This window comes from Cyprinodon variegatus, unplaced genomic scaffold (genome assembly GCF_000732505.1).
Source record: "Cyprinodon variegatus isolate N-32 unplaced genomic scaffold, C_variegatus-1.0 Scaffold45, whole genome shotgun sequence".
NCBI classification, from domain to species: domain Eukaryota; kingdom Metazoa; phylum Chordata; class Actinopteri; order Cyprinodontiformes; family Cyprinodontidae; genus Cyprinodon; species Cyprinodon variegatus.
In genome coordinates, this window is record NW_015150498.1 from 631732 (window position 1) to 650115 (window position 18384).

The following is an 18384-nucleotide window of genomic DNA, read 5'->3' on the forward strand; positions in this document are numbered from 1 at the left end:
TATATATATATATATATAGGCTATATATATATAATTTTATTTATGTATATATATTTCACCAATTCAACACAAGTCCTAGTTTATTATTTAGCTGAATTAATAATGATGAATCAACAAATTACCTCATATTAAAAAAAATTTAATTTCACCATTGCCCTATTAATTTTAGAATAACCATAATACCTCATTTAAAGGTCTAAATATTTATATATATTTTTGCAGTGTATATGAGAGACAGTAGGAATCAGTTAAAGGCCTTTTGATAGACAGCAGCATAGCTTTGTGGACCACACATGATGTGGTTTGCTCTTCTTGTTTACATGCAGGTGATGCAGGCTCAGTTTGCTCAGGACAACAACCCTGATGCTCAGACTCTGCAGAAGCTGGCCGAGCAGACTGGCCTCAGTCGAAGAGTCATACAGGTGGGTGCACAAAGACAAAACACATGATGGAATACATTGCATGATCGCGTGACGTCTGCTGGTAGAGATGTTTGGTGTTTGAGCTTTGTTCATTTTATGTCTCTTATGTTCTACAGAATAATGTCCAGTTTTATACCAAATGAGAATTTAAATCCCTATGCACATAATAAACAAAGCATATTGCAGATTTCCCTATATGTGATAAAGCAGCTTCTTTAAAGATAAAAAAGGACTTTAAAGTGAATTTTTAAACAAAGATATCCTTGTTGGTTAGATATCATTCCTTCATAATGACATGGTTGCAACGCATGTCTTTGTAACTTAAAAACAATATTGGTTCATCTTGTCGTCTGGTTAAAATGCAGTTATTTTTGTTTTCAATGTGATTTTTATCGCAGGTCTGGTTCCAGAACTGTCGAGCTCGCCACAAAAAACATGTGAGCCCCAACCACACCTCCAGCACACCCATGACCTCCCTGCAGCCTGGCCGTCTGTCCCAGCCCACTCCGACCCCTGAGGAGCTGCAGTACACAGCCTATGGAGGCCCAGAAGGGTCAATGCTCTCAGCACTACATTCTTTTATTGACAGTGAGTACAAGGCTTTATATCAACCACAAGAACAAATACAAAACAGCAATAAGCAGATTTTATTATTTAAAAATTATTTTTTGGGGCATTTTTAGACATTTATGTCATCACTAGCAAATAGTTTAGTTGTAATATTTTAGTTACAACTTACTGGTGGTCTCTAATACCCAAATATAGACTTATCTTTTAAATATAAAAAGTAGGAATATATTAAATGAATTGTAGTATGCATTCATAAAATAAGACTAATAGTGTTTTGCCATATTCCTTGCCTAAATCTTCTCTTATCTGCCCTGTAAGATTCTACTCCTGCCTGATTATCTGCATTAGCAAAAAATCTTAAACCAGAAAAGTAGTATGCTTAAAATGTTCCCCTGAGGGAAAAAAAAGGGAGAATGCAAGTTGGGAGGATTTTACAACTTGTTTCAAAGGCATATCCTGCATCAATGACATAGAGGTGATCAGGAAGTCCCTGTTGCCGTATTAGGTGCCTTCAGCTCATCTGCATTGTGTGATCGGGTGTTGGTCCTCTTTCTTCAGACAATATTCTATGTGTTTTCATGCACAGTGACTATATTGATATTAAAGCTTGTCAATATAGGGAACCATCACCCCCTCTAAAAGTCTGGGTTCGTTGCATTTAACTTGATAAAACATAGTGGACCAACACAAGGAGATGACTTGGTTCCACAAGGCAGCTTAGGTTCTCCGCCTTTCTGTTCTAAATGAAATGTAAAGCTTTGGTCAAGAAGCAGACTCTGGAATCCTGCACAACATCTCGTTCCATTTTTTTTTAGCTCCTTGTGAATCTCTACCTGGAGAGCAATCCAAAGGTGGAGGGGGATACAGAAATGGCTTGGCTTTACTCTACTCTTGATGCTGTGGCCCCTCCTGCTGTGGCTATAATTTTTTTTACCACACTTTTTTTCAGTTTACTCTGTATAAAAAGAATACAACCCTTTATTTGCAACTAGCTGCTTTAAAAATGACTTTTCTGGCTTGCCATCCATTTGAAAGGTATTGATGAACGTCTGCTGGGCATTCAGCAGCCGTCTCTATGATTGTCGAGGCCATAACCAATCCTTTCCGTATTAAAACCTGAATTTTTAATGGTCGGAGAACAAATACAATCCTATTTTTTTTACCTAATTAAATCACAAAAATATATTAAACAAATTGCTGATGATACTCTTTCGTTTTATTGAGATAGATGCTGTTAACATAGAGCTTTATATCAAAACATGCTCACACTGTAAATGATCACAATTCTGGTCTTTTTAATATTGTTTCTTAAATAAATTTGCATCTTCATGCTGACTCTGACTCTTTTCCCTCCATGTGATTGCAGTCCACACTCCTCCCTCCATGTTTCAGCCGCTGCTGCCTGCTCACACCATGACCTCCTTGCCTGTGTCTCATGCCTGAGCTGCTCACCTCGCCAGCGTTTCTCCTCCATAACCAGCTGCAGTATTCCGGTGCCCATGGTAAATCTTCATCACATCATAACACCATTTTATTTCTTAAACTTCACGATCTTTACATGTTTATACTTTAAAAGAGAAAAAAACAAACCGAAGACCATAACTTACAGTCCTCTGTGTACTGTATAATGTGGAAATGCAAACGTTTCGGTGTACCTCAGCGCTGTGACACATGGCAGTATATTTGTTTATGTGGTTGGTGACAATGTTTGACTGTGCTATTCCATGTGAAAGCCAATAGGCTCTAAACTTCATATGAAGGTGACCCAGAATTTGTTTTACATAAATGTTGCAATTTAATTTATTGTATGTGAAGTCTGTTTTAAGAATAAAGAACTAATTTCACAAAGCCTGTGGAAATGATTGAAAACCTGCAAACTGGCTTTACATCACAGCTCAGCAGCAGTTATTGCACAAAAAAAAAATTCTATTGTGAATCCTGAAGGAGCAGTTTGAATATGCAGCTTTAGAAATGAACACATTAATAAAAGCAAACTCTTCACATTAAATAATCTGCAGCTCAGCATCATCGCAGTTTTACTTTTCAGGGGTTTTGAAATAAAACTTGAGTCACATTTTACAAGAAGGGAGGATTAACTTGTGTCTACTTGTTGACTGTGGTTGACCAAAAGAATCTTATTTTCAGACATGGGAGGGAGCGGAGGGCATATAAAAACAACGTTTCACTACACTTATCAGATCTGAACTATTCTCCCTCCAAGGGACCTCAGCTTCATGCACAACAAAGAGATATGTGCGATTCAACTGGGAGTGTAGCCTCTATTCAGCACAACACAGAAATGACAACATGCCATGTGCTCCATGCCCCGTTGAAACACTGCATGCTTCGTTTGTCCGATTTCTCATCCACATGAACTGCTGTCTTGCTTTTACTGAATGGCTTCATGTCCCGACATGTTCAGCACAAGTGGGTGTTTAAAGTCTGCCAGCGCTGTCACTCTGAGGTACCATGAGGGCAGGCTCTCAGCTCTGACAGATGAGTGGTAGAAAAATACTTGGTTGAGGTTATATAATGAGAGAGAATAGATTAAATATGTATTGATATATTAAAAAAAAAAACACTCCACAATAATAACATATGTACACATTAAATACACTTAGGGTTTAAAAGTAGAAAAAAAAGCCGGATAAAGCATTGTTAAACAGCTAAGATGCTCATTTATTTTATATATTTCCAAAAAATCTATTAGATACCAAACTTTAAATATCATTCTCTTCTGTAGCACTATTCTAAAACAATAAAAACATAAAATGGGTCCCTAACTGGGGTTTACAATAAAAATCAGTTAAAGAAACAAACCTCCAGATCTGCATGTACACAACTAAGAGGACCATCTTGGAAACACCTACAGTATACAAAAGAGTATTTTCTGGCTTTTGCAGTGAGATGTGTGAGAAAGTCACAGTTTTAGATAAAGCTAAAATAAAAGACGTGTTGTACTTAAATGTAATTACATCTGTAGTTCAGATTTAAAATACTCAGGGGGCATCAAAGTCTGGTAAGGATGTCAGTTTAACTGAGGAAAGCCTCCACTATCTGACCTATAAAACAAGCCTCTGTGCAAACTTTAAACTTTTAGAACATCCTCTATATGCTGCAATAAAAAAACACTTATTTCCCTAGCCCATACATATACAGTACACACCTACAAATCAGCACCAAGAAAGCAATAAAATAAAAATATTATAAACACTGATGAAAAAATAATACCCTATTTAACCTAAAAACAAAACAAACAACCCTTCATATTTGTAAAAGTAGCAGATTTTTTCAATTAAATCATCTAAACAACCATCTAAAATGTAAACAATTAAAGTTATAAAACAATCAAACCAAAGATAAAACTCATCAGTTCTTTGGTGAATACAGTAAACATTTTCTTAACCTTTAACCAATAAATTCAGTGCATTCACCAGTAGAACATGCAGTAATGTTATGTTAAAATAAATGGCTCCCTCAAATGGCAAAAACAGGCAACTACAAAAGATTTAACTTTAACAAAACCTGAGGTACCTGCAGTGCTAATAAAGATATCTGCTGCTCAGAAAGCAACATTCTGTGTCAAACGACTGCAACTATAAATATCATTCAAAATGATTCAGGAGCAGAAAAAAAAGAAAAGGTATCTACTCTAAACATTAATATACGATGTAAACATTAGTAAAAATTCTGAATTAAATAACATTTTAACTGGAAGGAGCTTCTGTAAACATATATTTGTCAGTTTACCGCCTCATCATCTTCAGACATGCGTTGGTTACGGTGTTTCTGTTACAGCACTTGTGTCGTTTCTCTCTCTTGCTCTTATTAAGATCTTCATCAGCTTTGGGTTCATGTGGTAGGGCTTGCTTGGGGAGCCATTGTTGATCTCCAGATCCAGCACTATGGGAAAACAATACTAATATTAAATACAATTGTGATAATTAATAGCAACGCTATTAATTTAAAACCTCTTCAAGTGCATTGGGAGATGCTTCATCCATTTATGTTTATTCAAAAACAAATGATCACATTTTCATTGGATTCATCAAGTTTAGGAAAAAAAAAATCCTGTACAAAAACAACACAGATCAATTTCCAGACAGAGGTGTGTATTATACTGAGTAATAAACAGCACAACATCTGAACCATCCAATAATAATAATAAAAAGAATACCAAAGATGGCTTTAAAATCCTTTTAAAAACGTTATCCCAAAAAACTCCAAGTTGTAGGTCTAAAATCACAGAAGGAGGAGCATTTTGATTCCTTTTTTTTGACAACTAGGCACATAAACTAGCGGCTGCATTCATATATTCCTGAAATGTCTCAGGTTCTGTCCATGTTTTAAGCAATAACCATAAAAATCACATTTTACAGTCTTAACCTCCCACAAAGCCTCTGTGTTACAGTACATACAAGGGAGAGTTAAATAAAAAGGAGAAATCTGTAAAGCAAACTGAAAATATGCAACAGTTTAGCTCGTGTAGCGTTAAAATAACTTTGGGATCCATGTTAGGATTATGATAGATGAAAACCACCGAAAACATGGAAAACAACAGCAAAATAATCATGCTGCAGGCAGGAAATAAAACACATGATTCCATCACTGTAGGTGAGTAAAACAGATGATTTTACAAGAAAAGAGCAAAGTGCAAGAAGAAAGTGCCCAGAAGTCCAACACTTTATAGTGTGATGCTTTACACTGTAGTCCACCTGTGGCATCTGTACAATTTAGGGTCCCCATGTTTGTTTGGGTTAAATAACAAACAAACAGAAAAAAGCTATGAGTCTCAGCTTGTGCATCCATCCTGTGTATTATGTGTACCCTCATAGTAAGGCAGAGGTCAGCTGAAAATAGAGGAACACGAAGAAAAGCATAGCAGAGAAAAAAGGCAGGTATCTGAACTGGCTCATGAGAGGAAGCAAAGTCAAGTGTTGTTTTTTTGTCTTTTTTTCATCCACTATGCTTTGGAACCTGAATCCTTAAACATGTCCTTTCATGTTTGAATCATCCGTGCATCCAGTTTAGATGTTTAGCCCTCGAGAACTTGCAAACCCTCCGCACACAGAGCAGATGGAGACATGAGTCAAAATCAATAGTTCAGGAACACAACTGCACGTCGCTCAGGAGGAAGCACTTGATTTGGCACGCTCCTCTCCTTTGCGGAGGATCTTGTGCAGACCTGGAGATATGTAGTAGGGCCTGGAAGAAGAGCCATCATTCCTCTCCAGGTCTTCACCTGAGACCACATGCCGGTGTAGAAGGAAAACAGCAGAGACAGCCGAATACAGCAAAGGAGACAGCCATAAGGAGAAAAGAAAGGAAAGGCTTAATGGACAAAAATAGGCAAGGCATATATGAAAAGGTGGAATAATCCAGAATGCCTTTTAGACTAATTTAGAGACAGTTTAAAAAAAGAACACACAGGTGAGTGTATGTTAGAAATGATATTTTTAGAAAAATACTGCAGACTTACAAAAGCAAAGGAACAGCGTGTCCACACACATGGCGTAGACGTTAAAAAAGCCACTTGTGATCATGAACGATCCAATTATCACCGTCTGAAAGAATGAAATGCTTTTATTTTGGCATTTTATGTAAGATTTTTTTTTTATCAAATACAGAATTTCATCTACTCAAACATTATAGTAGGGTCCCAGTATTCAGATATTCAGAAACATAAACAGTTTATCAGAAACTGTCTCTGAGTGAAATGAGCCATTTATAAGTTTAGACATCCAATGACAGCAAATAATGTAACATAATGTTATATAAAGTTATGGGTGTCTTTTATCAGAACCATTAAGCACCTAACTCAACCATGAGGCTTTGATTTAATGCTGTCTGGACGAAACTTTTGTTGGGACGTAACATTTGTCTCCCTTAAGAAACTGTGTCCAAGAGTGTATATTGATGCTAATGAAATGTAATGTGTTGCTGGCTGCAGTTTAAAGATATTTAATATGTATGCATAAAATTCATCTAAATGTTCTAAGTTAAACACGGTTAACCTGCTTCAGATGAAGCTAATAACTTTAATCAATGGGACTTAGTTTTTATTTCCTTTAAAAGATTCTTCATCCGATGGCTCAAATTTCAAAGTCTTACCAGAACGGGGACCCAAATGAAGTGAAGCGGAGGTACCATTTCTTGAAAAAGGGGTATTCTCTTAGAGAAGAAGAAGAATGCAAGGATACCTGGAAAAAATAAGTCAAACATGTCCAAATATATTAGTCTTCTTCAATAACTAATACCTTAATATACTTTCTGTAGAAATACAACTGTTTGCTTTTTGACCATATATACTAAAGGCATTATTAAGGTTAAAGAAAGGTATTTTATAGTGATTTTATATGAAAGACTACAATACAATTGTACATGATTCTGAAATTTTGCCCCATATTGTGACTTAAAAATCACACCTCATCTGGATCATTACCAAATGTAATGAATTGTTCCTTGGTATGAAGCAAACCTCTGTTATGTCCATAAAATCCATCCATACATTTTGGATTGATCCTGCTAACAAACAAACAACATTCCCCTTTCTTGTGTTTTTGTCCCCAGTAAAAGACCTCCAGACTTTTTCTATCTGATGCTGAGGCTATCAATAGTAACTGTTGCCACCCTCTGGTTTAAGGGGGGACTGCTTGTTTTGCAACATGTCCCTATCTAACAATGTTAGAAAATTACTAAACAAATTCCTGTATGCAGATTATGATCTAGATCTTCACAAAAATATTATGGATTGACCTCGACACAAGGGACACCTCTGATAAAAATTTCATTAAAATCCATGCATAACTTTTCAAGTTATCCTATACACAGAAAGAGAGACAAACACACACACACACAAATTCTCGTTCTTCCGTCGTAGTTAGGACCAGGTGTTGGCTCCCATTTGTTTCCCTTGATTTTCAGTCATATTCAACCCTTTCTATGCCTAACCCTAAAACTAACCATTACCAATGCATACCTCACCTCAGTCCTAACCCCAACCCATTGACACCTTTAGCCCTAAACCTATCCATTAGCAAAATAGCAAGTGAGTAGCAGCAAAATGTTCTCACTTTGCAACAACTGGTCCTCAATTTGATGGTGAAATTAGAAAAATGGTCCTCACTCTGAGGGCTAGACAGGTACACAGACACACAGACACACAAACTCCCCTAAAAACGTAACCTCCTCTGTGAGGTAATACAAATCCTTAAATATGTAGCTTATTTATCCTCCCCTTCTGTTGGTCTGAAAGCCTTCTGCTTTGTCTTTATCAACTTAGCACATCTAGAAACATATATTGTGCCAAGAATAGCTTAAAATCCCTAATATTTGACCTGTTTCTTACATGTGAGCTGTGGTTCTCTGCAGCTTCTCCAAAGTAATCATGGATCTCTTTTTTTATTTTAGAAGGACAACAATGCTTTGATAGATGTGCATATCATTCCCCTACCATTTACAGATAGTATACTAAAAAGCTGAGCATGGTGGTTTATGTGTTAGTACTGATTCCCTGCAGCTAGAAGGCCCTTGGCCTGAATTGTGACCAAGGCCTTGCTATGATGGACTTTTCATGTTCTCCTTATGCATACATTTACACGGTTCTTTCAAGGCAGTCCATAAATGTCCAAAAACCTACATATTGGATGAACTGATCTCTATGAATTTCCCTGAGAAATGACTGTTAGGCCAATAAAAGGTCAAACTCACCAGCTCCACCTGAAATAACCAGCTTTCCCAACAACAGCAGAAAGGAGATGACATTGTCCAAGACAACCACCCTAAAGATAAAAAAAGAACAAAAGAAATCAGATCGATGGGAAGGACTTTTCAAAAAACGCTTAGCACAAGTACATGCACTACAAGGGGTCAAAACAATGACAAAGGGTGTGCATTCTTTTGAATAATTGTCATTCCAGCATTAATTAAATAATTTTTTTTTCAAGCAAAGAGCTAATTTTCCATTTTAAATGGAAGTGTGAGACCCAATTGGTGACTGATAGACAGTTTCTGCTGCAAGTGCTGCTGAGACCTTCAGGCAGGGAGCTAACGGGAGTACACACCGAACAATATTCCTCATCAAGAGATCAAAAGCCTCCTTGGAAGATCTGCAGAAGTTCTGCCCATATATTGCTATCTGTTGGTGAAAAGAAAAGATGCTGTCAGCCGAGATAAAAGATTGACAGAGCAACAGCTATGAACCCCAACGCATAAATTAACCAATGCAAACTACCGACCATAATGTATGCATTTGTGTTGATAAACTTGATGAAATTTTCCAGGCACCAGAAGCAGCAGCTGAGGCAGTGGAGCAGGAACCGAGTCAAAGCATTTTGAGAACCTTGGAAAGGAACCACATTTTATTTAGAACTGTTGATTTTAATCAGAGTAAGAATAGCAGTTTGGTAATTAGCTTACCTTTCACTTTGTGATTGAGGTTCTCAAGAACAATTCGGATCATCTGCACCATAGCGAGGATTAGAGAACCAAAGGCTAAAGAACCGGTGTGGTAACTGAAAGACAGAAAAACGATGTGATCATAATCAGGCTACGTTCACATTGCAGCCCTTTATGCTCAATTCCGATTTTTGGGGAGAAATCTGATTCTTTTGCGTTGCCGTTCACATTTCCAAATATATGTCATCTTGCATGTGATCTCCAGTTTGAACTGCATTCACACAATTTAAGTGTCCCGCATATGCAGTAAAGGACGCAATGACTTCACAAGCAAGCCTGCTCTCTGTTTAAAGAATTAAACATGGATGGCAGTGCTGGAGTGCAACTTGCAATCCTTCATTTCTTTCCCAACCTCAGCCAGTGCAGTAACAATACAATCTTTTCATCTACCATGGTTGTTGTTTTTCTTCCCGCTTCTACATAGCAAGATGCAGAATATTGACCTTTGATGAGTATTAATGGCGTACAGGTCAGATGAATGTGACCTGGCCGTTCAGTCACAGGTCGCATTTGAAAAGATAAGATACGCATCGGATTCACGACCAAATAGTCAAGTGGCCTGGGTTGCATTGGAAGAAATTGGACTTGTGTTGTTCAGATTGTCATGAAAAGATCAGATACAGGTCGCATATTGGCATAAAGTTGGATTTGGGGCACTTCAGGCTGCGGTGTGAACGTAGCCTTAGATGGATGATCTTTTCTACCGCTACAGAAATAATAAAGAACAAGCAGCTAATTAGATTGATTTATCGCACTATATATTTTTATTTTGTTTTTTTTTTATGGTGTAAGGCAATATTTCTTTAAAGCAGTATTCCTAAATAAATAAACTTCCCCCCAATTTAATATTTTCTGTTTTTATTTATTTGCAGCCTGTAACTCAAACACACAGGCTTTTTAATGCATATTTCTATAAACATCAGTGAAAAGTATCCATGAAAGTGTATCTAAAACCTACCGTATGGCTCTGCTGAATGAAGAGTAAACTGGACAGGATGGGATGTCTTTTGGTTTCCTCTTTGCCCAGTAGTAAGAAGCAAATGCCCCTGAAAGGGTGCATTTCCCCAAAGCCAGGACAAAGTTGACCAGCCAGAGGAACACAAACAGGTTACAAAGATGTAGGACCAGGATGTAGCGGTGGTACACACTCTCTCCACCATAGAAAGCAAACAAGCACTGTGCTCCAGGGCAAACTTTGGTAATGTTGGTCTGATTGAAGGTCTGAAACACAGGAACAAATGTCAACTAGCTTTTTCCTCACAAAAACATTGCAGCTTGAAAATCCTTTTGAGACTAACAAGTACTGTGATGTGTGTGAGCTTAAGATGCTAACCTGTGGACTGCAGGTAATGTTTGCATACATGCACTGATCATCTGCAGGGGTCACCTTGTAGATCGCTTTACCTGAAGAGGCCAAAAAGCTGAGGGAGCACCAGTCAAGGCAGAACAACCAATATAAACAATGACTAAATAGAGACTCAGTCTCCCACAAATGCTGTAGATTAAAACAGAGGGGCATTTTAATAAAGTACCCTACTGCACAATAACTAATAACCCCATTTATGGTAAATATAAAGAGTATGTCATACAGATGATAAAGAAACATTTCAGTTTCTCAAAACAGTTGATTATTAGTCTATTAAAGCTAATTCTGAAGTTTCAGTAGTCAGCGATAACTCATGCTGCTTCTATTCATATTCAAGACTATCAATAAAATTCTGTTGATATTCCAATTCCACTAATTTTAAGGGTTGAATTCAGCTGAATGTGATATTTTGAATCTTCCAGTGACTTATAGCAAACCTTTATTTTATTTTTTTTATAAATAAATAAAATGTTTTGACTTAATTTGGTGAGCTACACATTGCTGGTGATGGTCCATGTTTTTTTTTTTATGTTTAAAGTCATTGCAACTGTCTACCGGGAAGTTTTAAAGTACATTTAATCTCTAAACCTGGGATTATTTAAAACCTTAGAAGAGCTGTTCATCTCCACACAGGAGTGTATGGCTGTAGTCTGGAGACCTCTTAAGTCATAGTGCAGTGTCATCTGGTGTCGTCCTTGAGTGACCATATATGATGTGTCACAGAATATGGTGAAACACCGGACAACTTGTCCAAAGAACAAAGGATGAGTGAGGATGTAATGTGAAGTTTTTTTTAGAAATATAAGAGCATTACGGCATGACTTAAGTTCACCACAGCAGCACCATGACATGGGTGGTCTGCAGCCTGCAGCCACTTATCTACTGCTTTCCTGCAGTACCTCATGCAAAAAGAATCCAAGAGAATTTTTGAGACATACTTCTCAATAAGTCTACATTTCTGTATGAAAAATCACTTTCATTATATTATTTAGCAGAGACACCAAATCTATATAATGTAGGAAGTGAAATATTTGAATGAAAGAGCATTTCTGGGGTATTCAAATGTACAGATATACGCCTCTAATTCAACTAGATGTTCTTACCTTGTAGGCAACCTTTAATTAATCTGTGTCTGAGCAGTTAGAAGGATACACTGCTGTGACAGCAGAGTAGGCTATACAGATTCCAAGAAGGAAAAAGGTGATGATCGGGTAGAAGAGTGTACACATGATGTAAAAGATGGCCCTAAAAAACAACATCAAACAATGTATTCATAAAAAAGGGCAAATGTACAATTTACTGATTAGCGCTTAGATTTACAATCACCTGCTTCCCTCCTTCAGCAGTGCAAAAGCGATGCCCAGGCTTGACCTCAGAAAAATCAGCATAATCACGATGACAACCTCAACCACAATAAGCAGGATCACTAAAAAAAATCAAAAATTGATGGTCTTCATTAGTTATAATAATCTAATAATCTATTTTTATATAATGGCTATGCTTCAGCAGAGTAAGGTGATACAGCCTGACAAAAGGACACTTGTTTTGTATTAAGTAGCAACTTTGGCTATAACACATGCAGCTGTTATTTTAGGCACAGAAAGCAGAATAAAATGATAAGCCAGAGAGTTTATATATAGGTATGGTGGTTGACTATAACTTACTGAAGATGAGCCATGTCTGGCTGTGCTCAAGGTAGATGCTGAAATCTGCCTGGAAGCCAATATCAGAGATGGTGACATTCACATCTGGTTTTGTTTTCAGAACGCTGTACTCTTTGAAACAGTGCCATATACCTGAGAGAAGGGCAGAGATAAAGGCACTGTTAAGAGTATTTAGCATAAGAGGAGAAACAGACGTAAAAACTGTTAAGAAATGCAACTTAGGTGTGCACTAGCTACTCATGAAGTGAGTCAATGCAGACTCACCGTAACCGACTGCAGAGATGATGCCGCAGATCATGAGCCACAGTATCACACAAGCAATGTAGCGCAGCAGAAGGATGAAGCTCAGACTGAGCGCCATGGTAAAACCCAGGCCTCTGTGGAAACACCGGCAGACATGTTGGCATGAGGAAAAGCAAACACATTGTTCAGCTTATTCTGTGTAATGGTGGTCAGGAAAACACATTGTTTGTCCAAAGTAGTAACATTTGTAACATACGAAGTTTAAAATAACAAAAATACTTAAAATTTGGAACTGGAAGTAACCAAAGTTTTCAAAGTATACAGATATGCTGATAGTTAACTATGAATACTAGGACCTGGCTAACCTATGAATCATTTAGAACTCTCTTTCTCAGGAGGATTTATTTTTCTATTATTCGTCCAACAGAAAAGCATATAATCAATTTAAAGGATGTATTTCAGGATATTTCCAAAAACCAGTGCGATGCTCACACCAAGATCCATATCCAGGAGTTTGCATAATCCTCAAGGATCTTGATGCCAACTTCTTTGGCGTTCAGCAGACTGGCTATCCTTCTGTAGTGGAGAAACAAGGTGAGAAAGAGGATTTGTAGAACCAAATGCCGTTGAAGAATATTTTTAAGTCAAGTGATTTACTTTGCAGATTGAATGGTTTGAAGTTTTCACAATTTTTATTTTTTTCTTTCAGTTAGAAGTTTACATACTAAGTCGTGATTACTGCCATGACTTAGACCTATTTGGAAAATGGCAAATGATGACGTTAATGCGGTCAGGGACAAAGACCCTTATTGTTCAAATATGCTCTGCTGTTTTTAACCAAACAGAATTATTAAACCATAACATCCAACATTATATTTGGAGTAAAAAACCGAGAAGACAGAGAATACTGAAACTACCATCAATGACTCTTTAGGCAGAATAGTGTGAAAAAACATATGGCATTCTAGGTAAATATGACTATAACGAAGAATCCATAGTTTGAGCTCACAAAGTTGGTCAGAGCGACTCACCCTACAAAACATACTTAGTTAAACCAAATACTGAGGAAATGCATGTAAACTTTTCACTCTGAGGAATACTCTAACAGAAAAAAACTCCTTGGTTTTAGCGGGGAAATCAATTAGTAGATAACAGTGATTGATAAGCTAACATCTAAACTTAAAACAGTTCCCCTGTCTTGCAACCAAAATAGGTTATTTATGGGTTATTACCTGATAAGCAAACAGTATGAGTGTAAATTTTGGAGTTACAAATATTTACCACCAGGGGGCAACATACCCATATCTTTCATCTGAATACTACAGCTACAGCACCACCAATAAAATAAATATAACTACACATTAAAAAAACAAAACATAAAAGGACAGTAAATATGTCACTTTTGAATGCATAAAATGTAAAAAAAAACAAAACAAAATAATAATAATCATTATAAAAATACAACATTTTAAAATTTTACCATTAACAGTTATTAATATTAATATAACAGTGATTTTCAAAAGGTAAGGTATAACCTAATACTCTGAGAGTAGCTTAGATTCAGGCAGTCAAGGAGCAGATCTTACATGGCAGCATCTTTCAGATCAATGACGCTCCTCGTATTGTTGTTACCGTCTTTGAAGGTGGTCTGATCGGCTACAGTTAATACTCCATCCTTTGACTTGAACTCTGGGAAGCACCGCTGTAGCACTGAAGCACATTTGGAAAGGAAACATGTAACTCTTGTATGTACAGTTAACCTCCATAGCTTCATGGTTCAGATTCAGGTTTAAATTCATTTCGTCTGATCAAGATTTTTATTTTTAAGAAACTGATACAAAATATTCCAAAAAACAAAAACAAAAAACAAAGTATAAATCTTAAAAAAAAAAAGCAATATTCCTTTATTTGTTAATGTCTTATTTTGAAAATATATTTATTGGCACTACAGTAATTAAACTGTTCTTTGAAAGCTGAACAGCTTTTCATACATTTCCCCTTAAGTTTTAAAGATTTATCTTTGGACATAAGCTCAAAAGTCTTTCAGATTGGAAGGCCATCTATGCATCCCCTCAATCTTTAGCTCCCTCCTCTGGACCTCTAGAAAATTAAAGTCAGGGCTGTGTTTGGGTGACTGAAATATATTGTTACACTCAAAAGAAATGTAGTTGTAAAATCAAAGCTACAGTTAAGGCCTAAATCTACTAAGTAATTAGAACTAATTCTGAGTTTAACTTTTGCTATATGGCAAATTATAACTTATTCCATGTTACTTCACTTACATGGTCTGCTTGGCACAATCATTGGAGGACAATCTTCATCTCGAATCACCTCTGCAATCGACTGAAAGATTAACAGAGGATACAATAACAATATGTTACAGTCACTGACTAATTGGTTGTGTAAAAGAGACAGTACAACATGCATACAACATTTTCCATTGCAATTTTCAAATCATTTCAATATTTTTCTGGATACAACACAGAACCTTTTCATTTTTTTACTACAATCACCTAACCAGAACAAAAACTGAGGCTCAGCAGAATTGAGCAGTTTTATGTCTTAAATCAAACTTCAAATCAATTTAGGAAGCAAACGATGATTCAGTTCTATCAGTATGGGTTGGGTGTTTTTTGCTCCCACACATCACCCTACACAGCATCATGCTAACGTCATTAGCACTAGGCTACCAGTAGTTGACAGAATGTAGCTGAGGTGAGCATGAGTAAATGCTGGCTCATTTCCGTCTGTCTGTGAAAACATGGACAAATTTGTTGTTCCGTATCATACTGTAACTGCAGAGATAAAAAGTAATATTTTCTTTTGAAATAATAGTTCAAAAACATTAATACTGAGGAAGAAAACATAAAGAGCCAGATGTTTGGAGAAAAAGGTAATCATTAGGTTTCAACTGTAAACCAACAAACAAAAAGAAAATAGCATCATCCTGTTTCTTACCTTACTGCCAATCACAAAACCAGGCTTGCAGAATTGCTTGTAATATCCCCAGTTGTTGGTACCTGAAACTTCCAGCAGTGTGGCAAATCTGTCAGGGCACTTGGAGACGCAGAGCTGAGGGGTAAAACACAACGCTCTATCGGTTTTGGTGAAAAGTTTGAGAAAAAAATGTTTAGTAATGTAAAAGTCTCTTCTAGACAGGGCTGCCTTCAGCCTCATACCTGAGTTGTAGGGCACTGGAGGTTAATTAAAACTGCAGGACTGGCACATTTCAGCATGTTGAAGTAGAATAATATGGCTTTGTTTCTGCAGACAAAGGAGATGCAAACAAAGAGGGGCCTTAGATTACAGAGATTGTGAAATCCATTGCTGAGTAACAATTTATCCTCAGCTTTAAAGCACACATAGGCAGAAAAAAACAAACATATGCTAGGCACTTGTTTGGATTTATTACAATTCATTTCTTGTATACAGTTTGGTAGATTTAGCCTGTTAAGAGTTTGAAAATAACAGTGAAAAGCTGACAGACATAATGCTCATCATTAAAAACTGCAAAGCAGAGATTGACAACACTATGCTGCTAAAAAGTATCGACACTTGAACTCTGTATCTGGATACAATACTACTCTCATATTTTATCAATAATAAAAATACTAGTGTTGTTTGCAAATATTTTCAATTGTTAATCCTAGAGTTCTAGATTATTTACACATTAAAAGAATAAAACCTCAGACAACCTTAAAATATTGTCAAATCCTGTATTATTTTGATTACTTTATTTTGCACTATCTATATCTATATCTATATCTATATCTATATCTATATATCTATATATATATATATATATATATATATATATATNATATATATATATATATATATATATATATATATATATATATATATATATATATATATATATATATATATATATATATATACATTCCACATAATATCAAACATAATATCCAGTGTTGGATACATTTGTATTGGGGCATAGTTATTTATTTTTTTGGCAGAAACGACTTACGCATTCGAGGTGTTCTGCTGGCCACAAAACTGACCCTGGCTGTCAGTTGGATACACGATTTTCCTGGGGTCTCCATGAATCCAGGCTATGGGGGGGAAAAAAGCAACAGCTTTTTGTTTTTTCAGATTCACAAATATTAGAAAAACCATTGTTCTAAATCATAGAAGCTATAGTGGTAAGTTATAACGCAACAAGTCAGACTAGAGTTGAAATAGAACAAAAGTAGTCCTACAAAGCAATGCTGGATATTATACATACTGCTGGGCACTCGTGTAACATAAAGTAATATTCAAACCTTATCTAGAATTTACAACTCCTCTTGGAAATATTTAACAACATTATTTAACAGTGTACGTTTCTGAAAACTTTGAATAATAGTCCATACATTCTCAGTAGGGCTGAGGTTGTTTTTAGCTGGCTTAAGGTTAGCCGGCATTAATCGATTCTAAAACAGTTTTTGTGCTTTAGATAATTTCCAACCTGAAGCACCAACCTGTGAAAAAGTTTGAATTATCTGACAAACTGACACTAAAACAGCAAGACTTAAAGTGTGTAATAAAAGATGTTAATAAGAGTGTCTCTATTCAGTGTAAATCAAGTTTATCATCGATACGAATTAAGAATGCAAGAACAAAAAATAAGTTGATCCACTAAAATGGACACCTTCGAGGAATGGCCTGCCTAAAGCCTCAGTCCAGCTTCTCCGTCTACAGGTCAACAGGTGGTCAAATATTCAGTCAGGACTGACAGTCTACCCTATATGTCTGTCTATAAATATGGGTATAAATATCATTTCTTCAAGGGAAAAGCGCTGATAAGTCTCTTAATAATAGTTTATAAGCTCTACTTCTTTCCTAAAATTCTTTTTTTTATCGAGTTTTAGAATGGGGAAAAAAGATAGATTAGCAGGATATAAATATGATAGATCAGAGAGGAAATTTAATGCATTGTTATTAAACAAAAAATCTGTATAAATATTTGTATAAAGTAACATACATGACTATTTGAAATGAAGAAGAGCACAGCTAAAGAGGTTTTATTTAGATTAATCAAACTCAAAACCACCAGATATTTGGGTTAATTATAAGCTAATTTCAGGACTTTGTGTGATGTAATCGTCAGCAATGTAGCAAACTTACCCACAGTACCCAGGGCGATGTAACCAAGGATAACGATGACAAAGATAATGCAGCAAAGCACATCAGTGCAGCTCCTGTAAATTAAAACACGTGGATAAATATAAACCTGATTAATTTCCCAGTCCCTGGAGAGAACTTAGCAGAGAAATTTGCTGTTATTTTGAAAGAGCAAAAGAAAACACAATTTCATCTGTAGCTGGTAATCATTATACAGAGAAACGTGCTGATGTGAGCTGGCTTATAGATTTCTAAATAAATTATGCACACAGTGAGAGGGAAGATAATCTCTACAGTATATTTTCAAAGGAGCCAATGCAGCGCTCATCCAACTTCCCAATGAGACTCTGAATCTAAGCTCCCCAAAGGGTTAATTGTCCCAAGGGCAGAGAGGGAAATATTTGAATTTCTCTATAACACAGGCTGTGAAAAATTCTATACATATACCACCATATCTATCTATCTATCTATCTATCTATCTATCTATCTATCTATCTATCTATCTATCTATCTATCTATCTATCTATCTATCTATCTA

At 36.2% G+C, this 18384-nt stretch overlaps 2 protein-coding genes across 6 annotated transcripts in view; one reads left to right on the forward strand and one right to left on the reverse strand.

The window, feature by feature from the left end:
• Positions 1-3578, forward strand: part of lhx8 (LIM homeobox 8) — a 6747-nt gene extending 3169 nt beyond the window's left edge. For all 4 annotated transcript variants that reach the window (XM_015370366.1, XM_015370368.1, XM_015370367.1 and 1 more), the window contains 3 exons: positions 327-422; positions 821-1010; positions 2359-3578. In XM_015370366.1, coding sequence (XP_015225852.1) covers positions 327-422; positions 821-1010; positions 2359-2435 — 363 coding nt within the window. In that variant the 3' untranslated portion in view covers positions 2436-3578. The remainder of the gene's footprint in view (positions 1-326; positions 423-820; positions 1011-2358) is intronic.
• Positions 3579-3719: 141 nt separating this feature from the next.
• The window catches only part of slc44a5 (solute carrier family 44 member 5), a 48835-nt gene continuing 34170 nt past the window's right edge, over positions 3720-18384 (reverse strand). The window contains exons 3-22 of one of the 2 annotated variants that reach the window (XM_015370363.1): positions 17850-17923; positions 16711-16795; positions 15902-15986; positions 15681-15794; positions 15005-15065; positions 14309-14432; positions 13215-13298; positions 12744-12856; positions 12480-12611; positions 12142-12241; positions 11968-12060; positions 10783-10870; positions 10408-10670; positions 9411-9505; positions 9230-9333; positions 9056-9129; positions 8703-8773; positions 7104-7192; positions 6472-6556; positions 3720-4895 (exon numbers count right to left, since the gene is read on the reverse strand). In XM_015370363.1, the coding sequence (XP_015225849.1) occupies positions 4771-4895; positions 6472-6556; positions 7104-7192; positions 8703-8773; positions 9056-9129; positions 9230-9333; positions 9411-9505; positions 10408-10670; positions 10783-10870; positions 11968-12060; positions 12142-12241; positions 12480-12611; positions 12744-12856; positions 13215-13298; positions 14309-14432; positions 15005-15065; positions 15681-15794; positions 15902-15986; positions 16711-16795; positions 17850-17923 (2059 nt within the window). In that variant the 3' untranslated portion in view covers positions 3720-4770. Of the gene's footprint in view, positions 4896-4947; positions 6235-6471; positions 6557-7103; positions 7193-8702; positions 8774-9055; positions 9130-9229; positions 9334-9410; positions 9506-10407; positions 10671-10782; positions 10871-11967; positions 12061-12141; positions 12242-12479; positions 12612-12743; positions 12857-13214; positions 13299-14308; positions 14433-15004; positions 15066-15680; positions 15795-15901; positions 15987-16710; positions 16796-17849; positions 17924-18384 lie in introns of those variants that run through there. The other variant, XM_015370364.1, reaches the window with a different exon arrangement.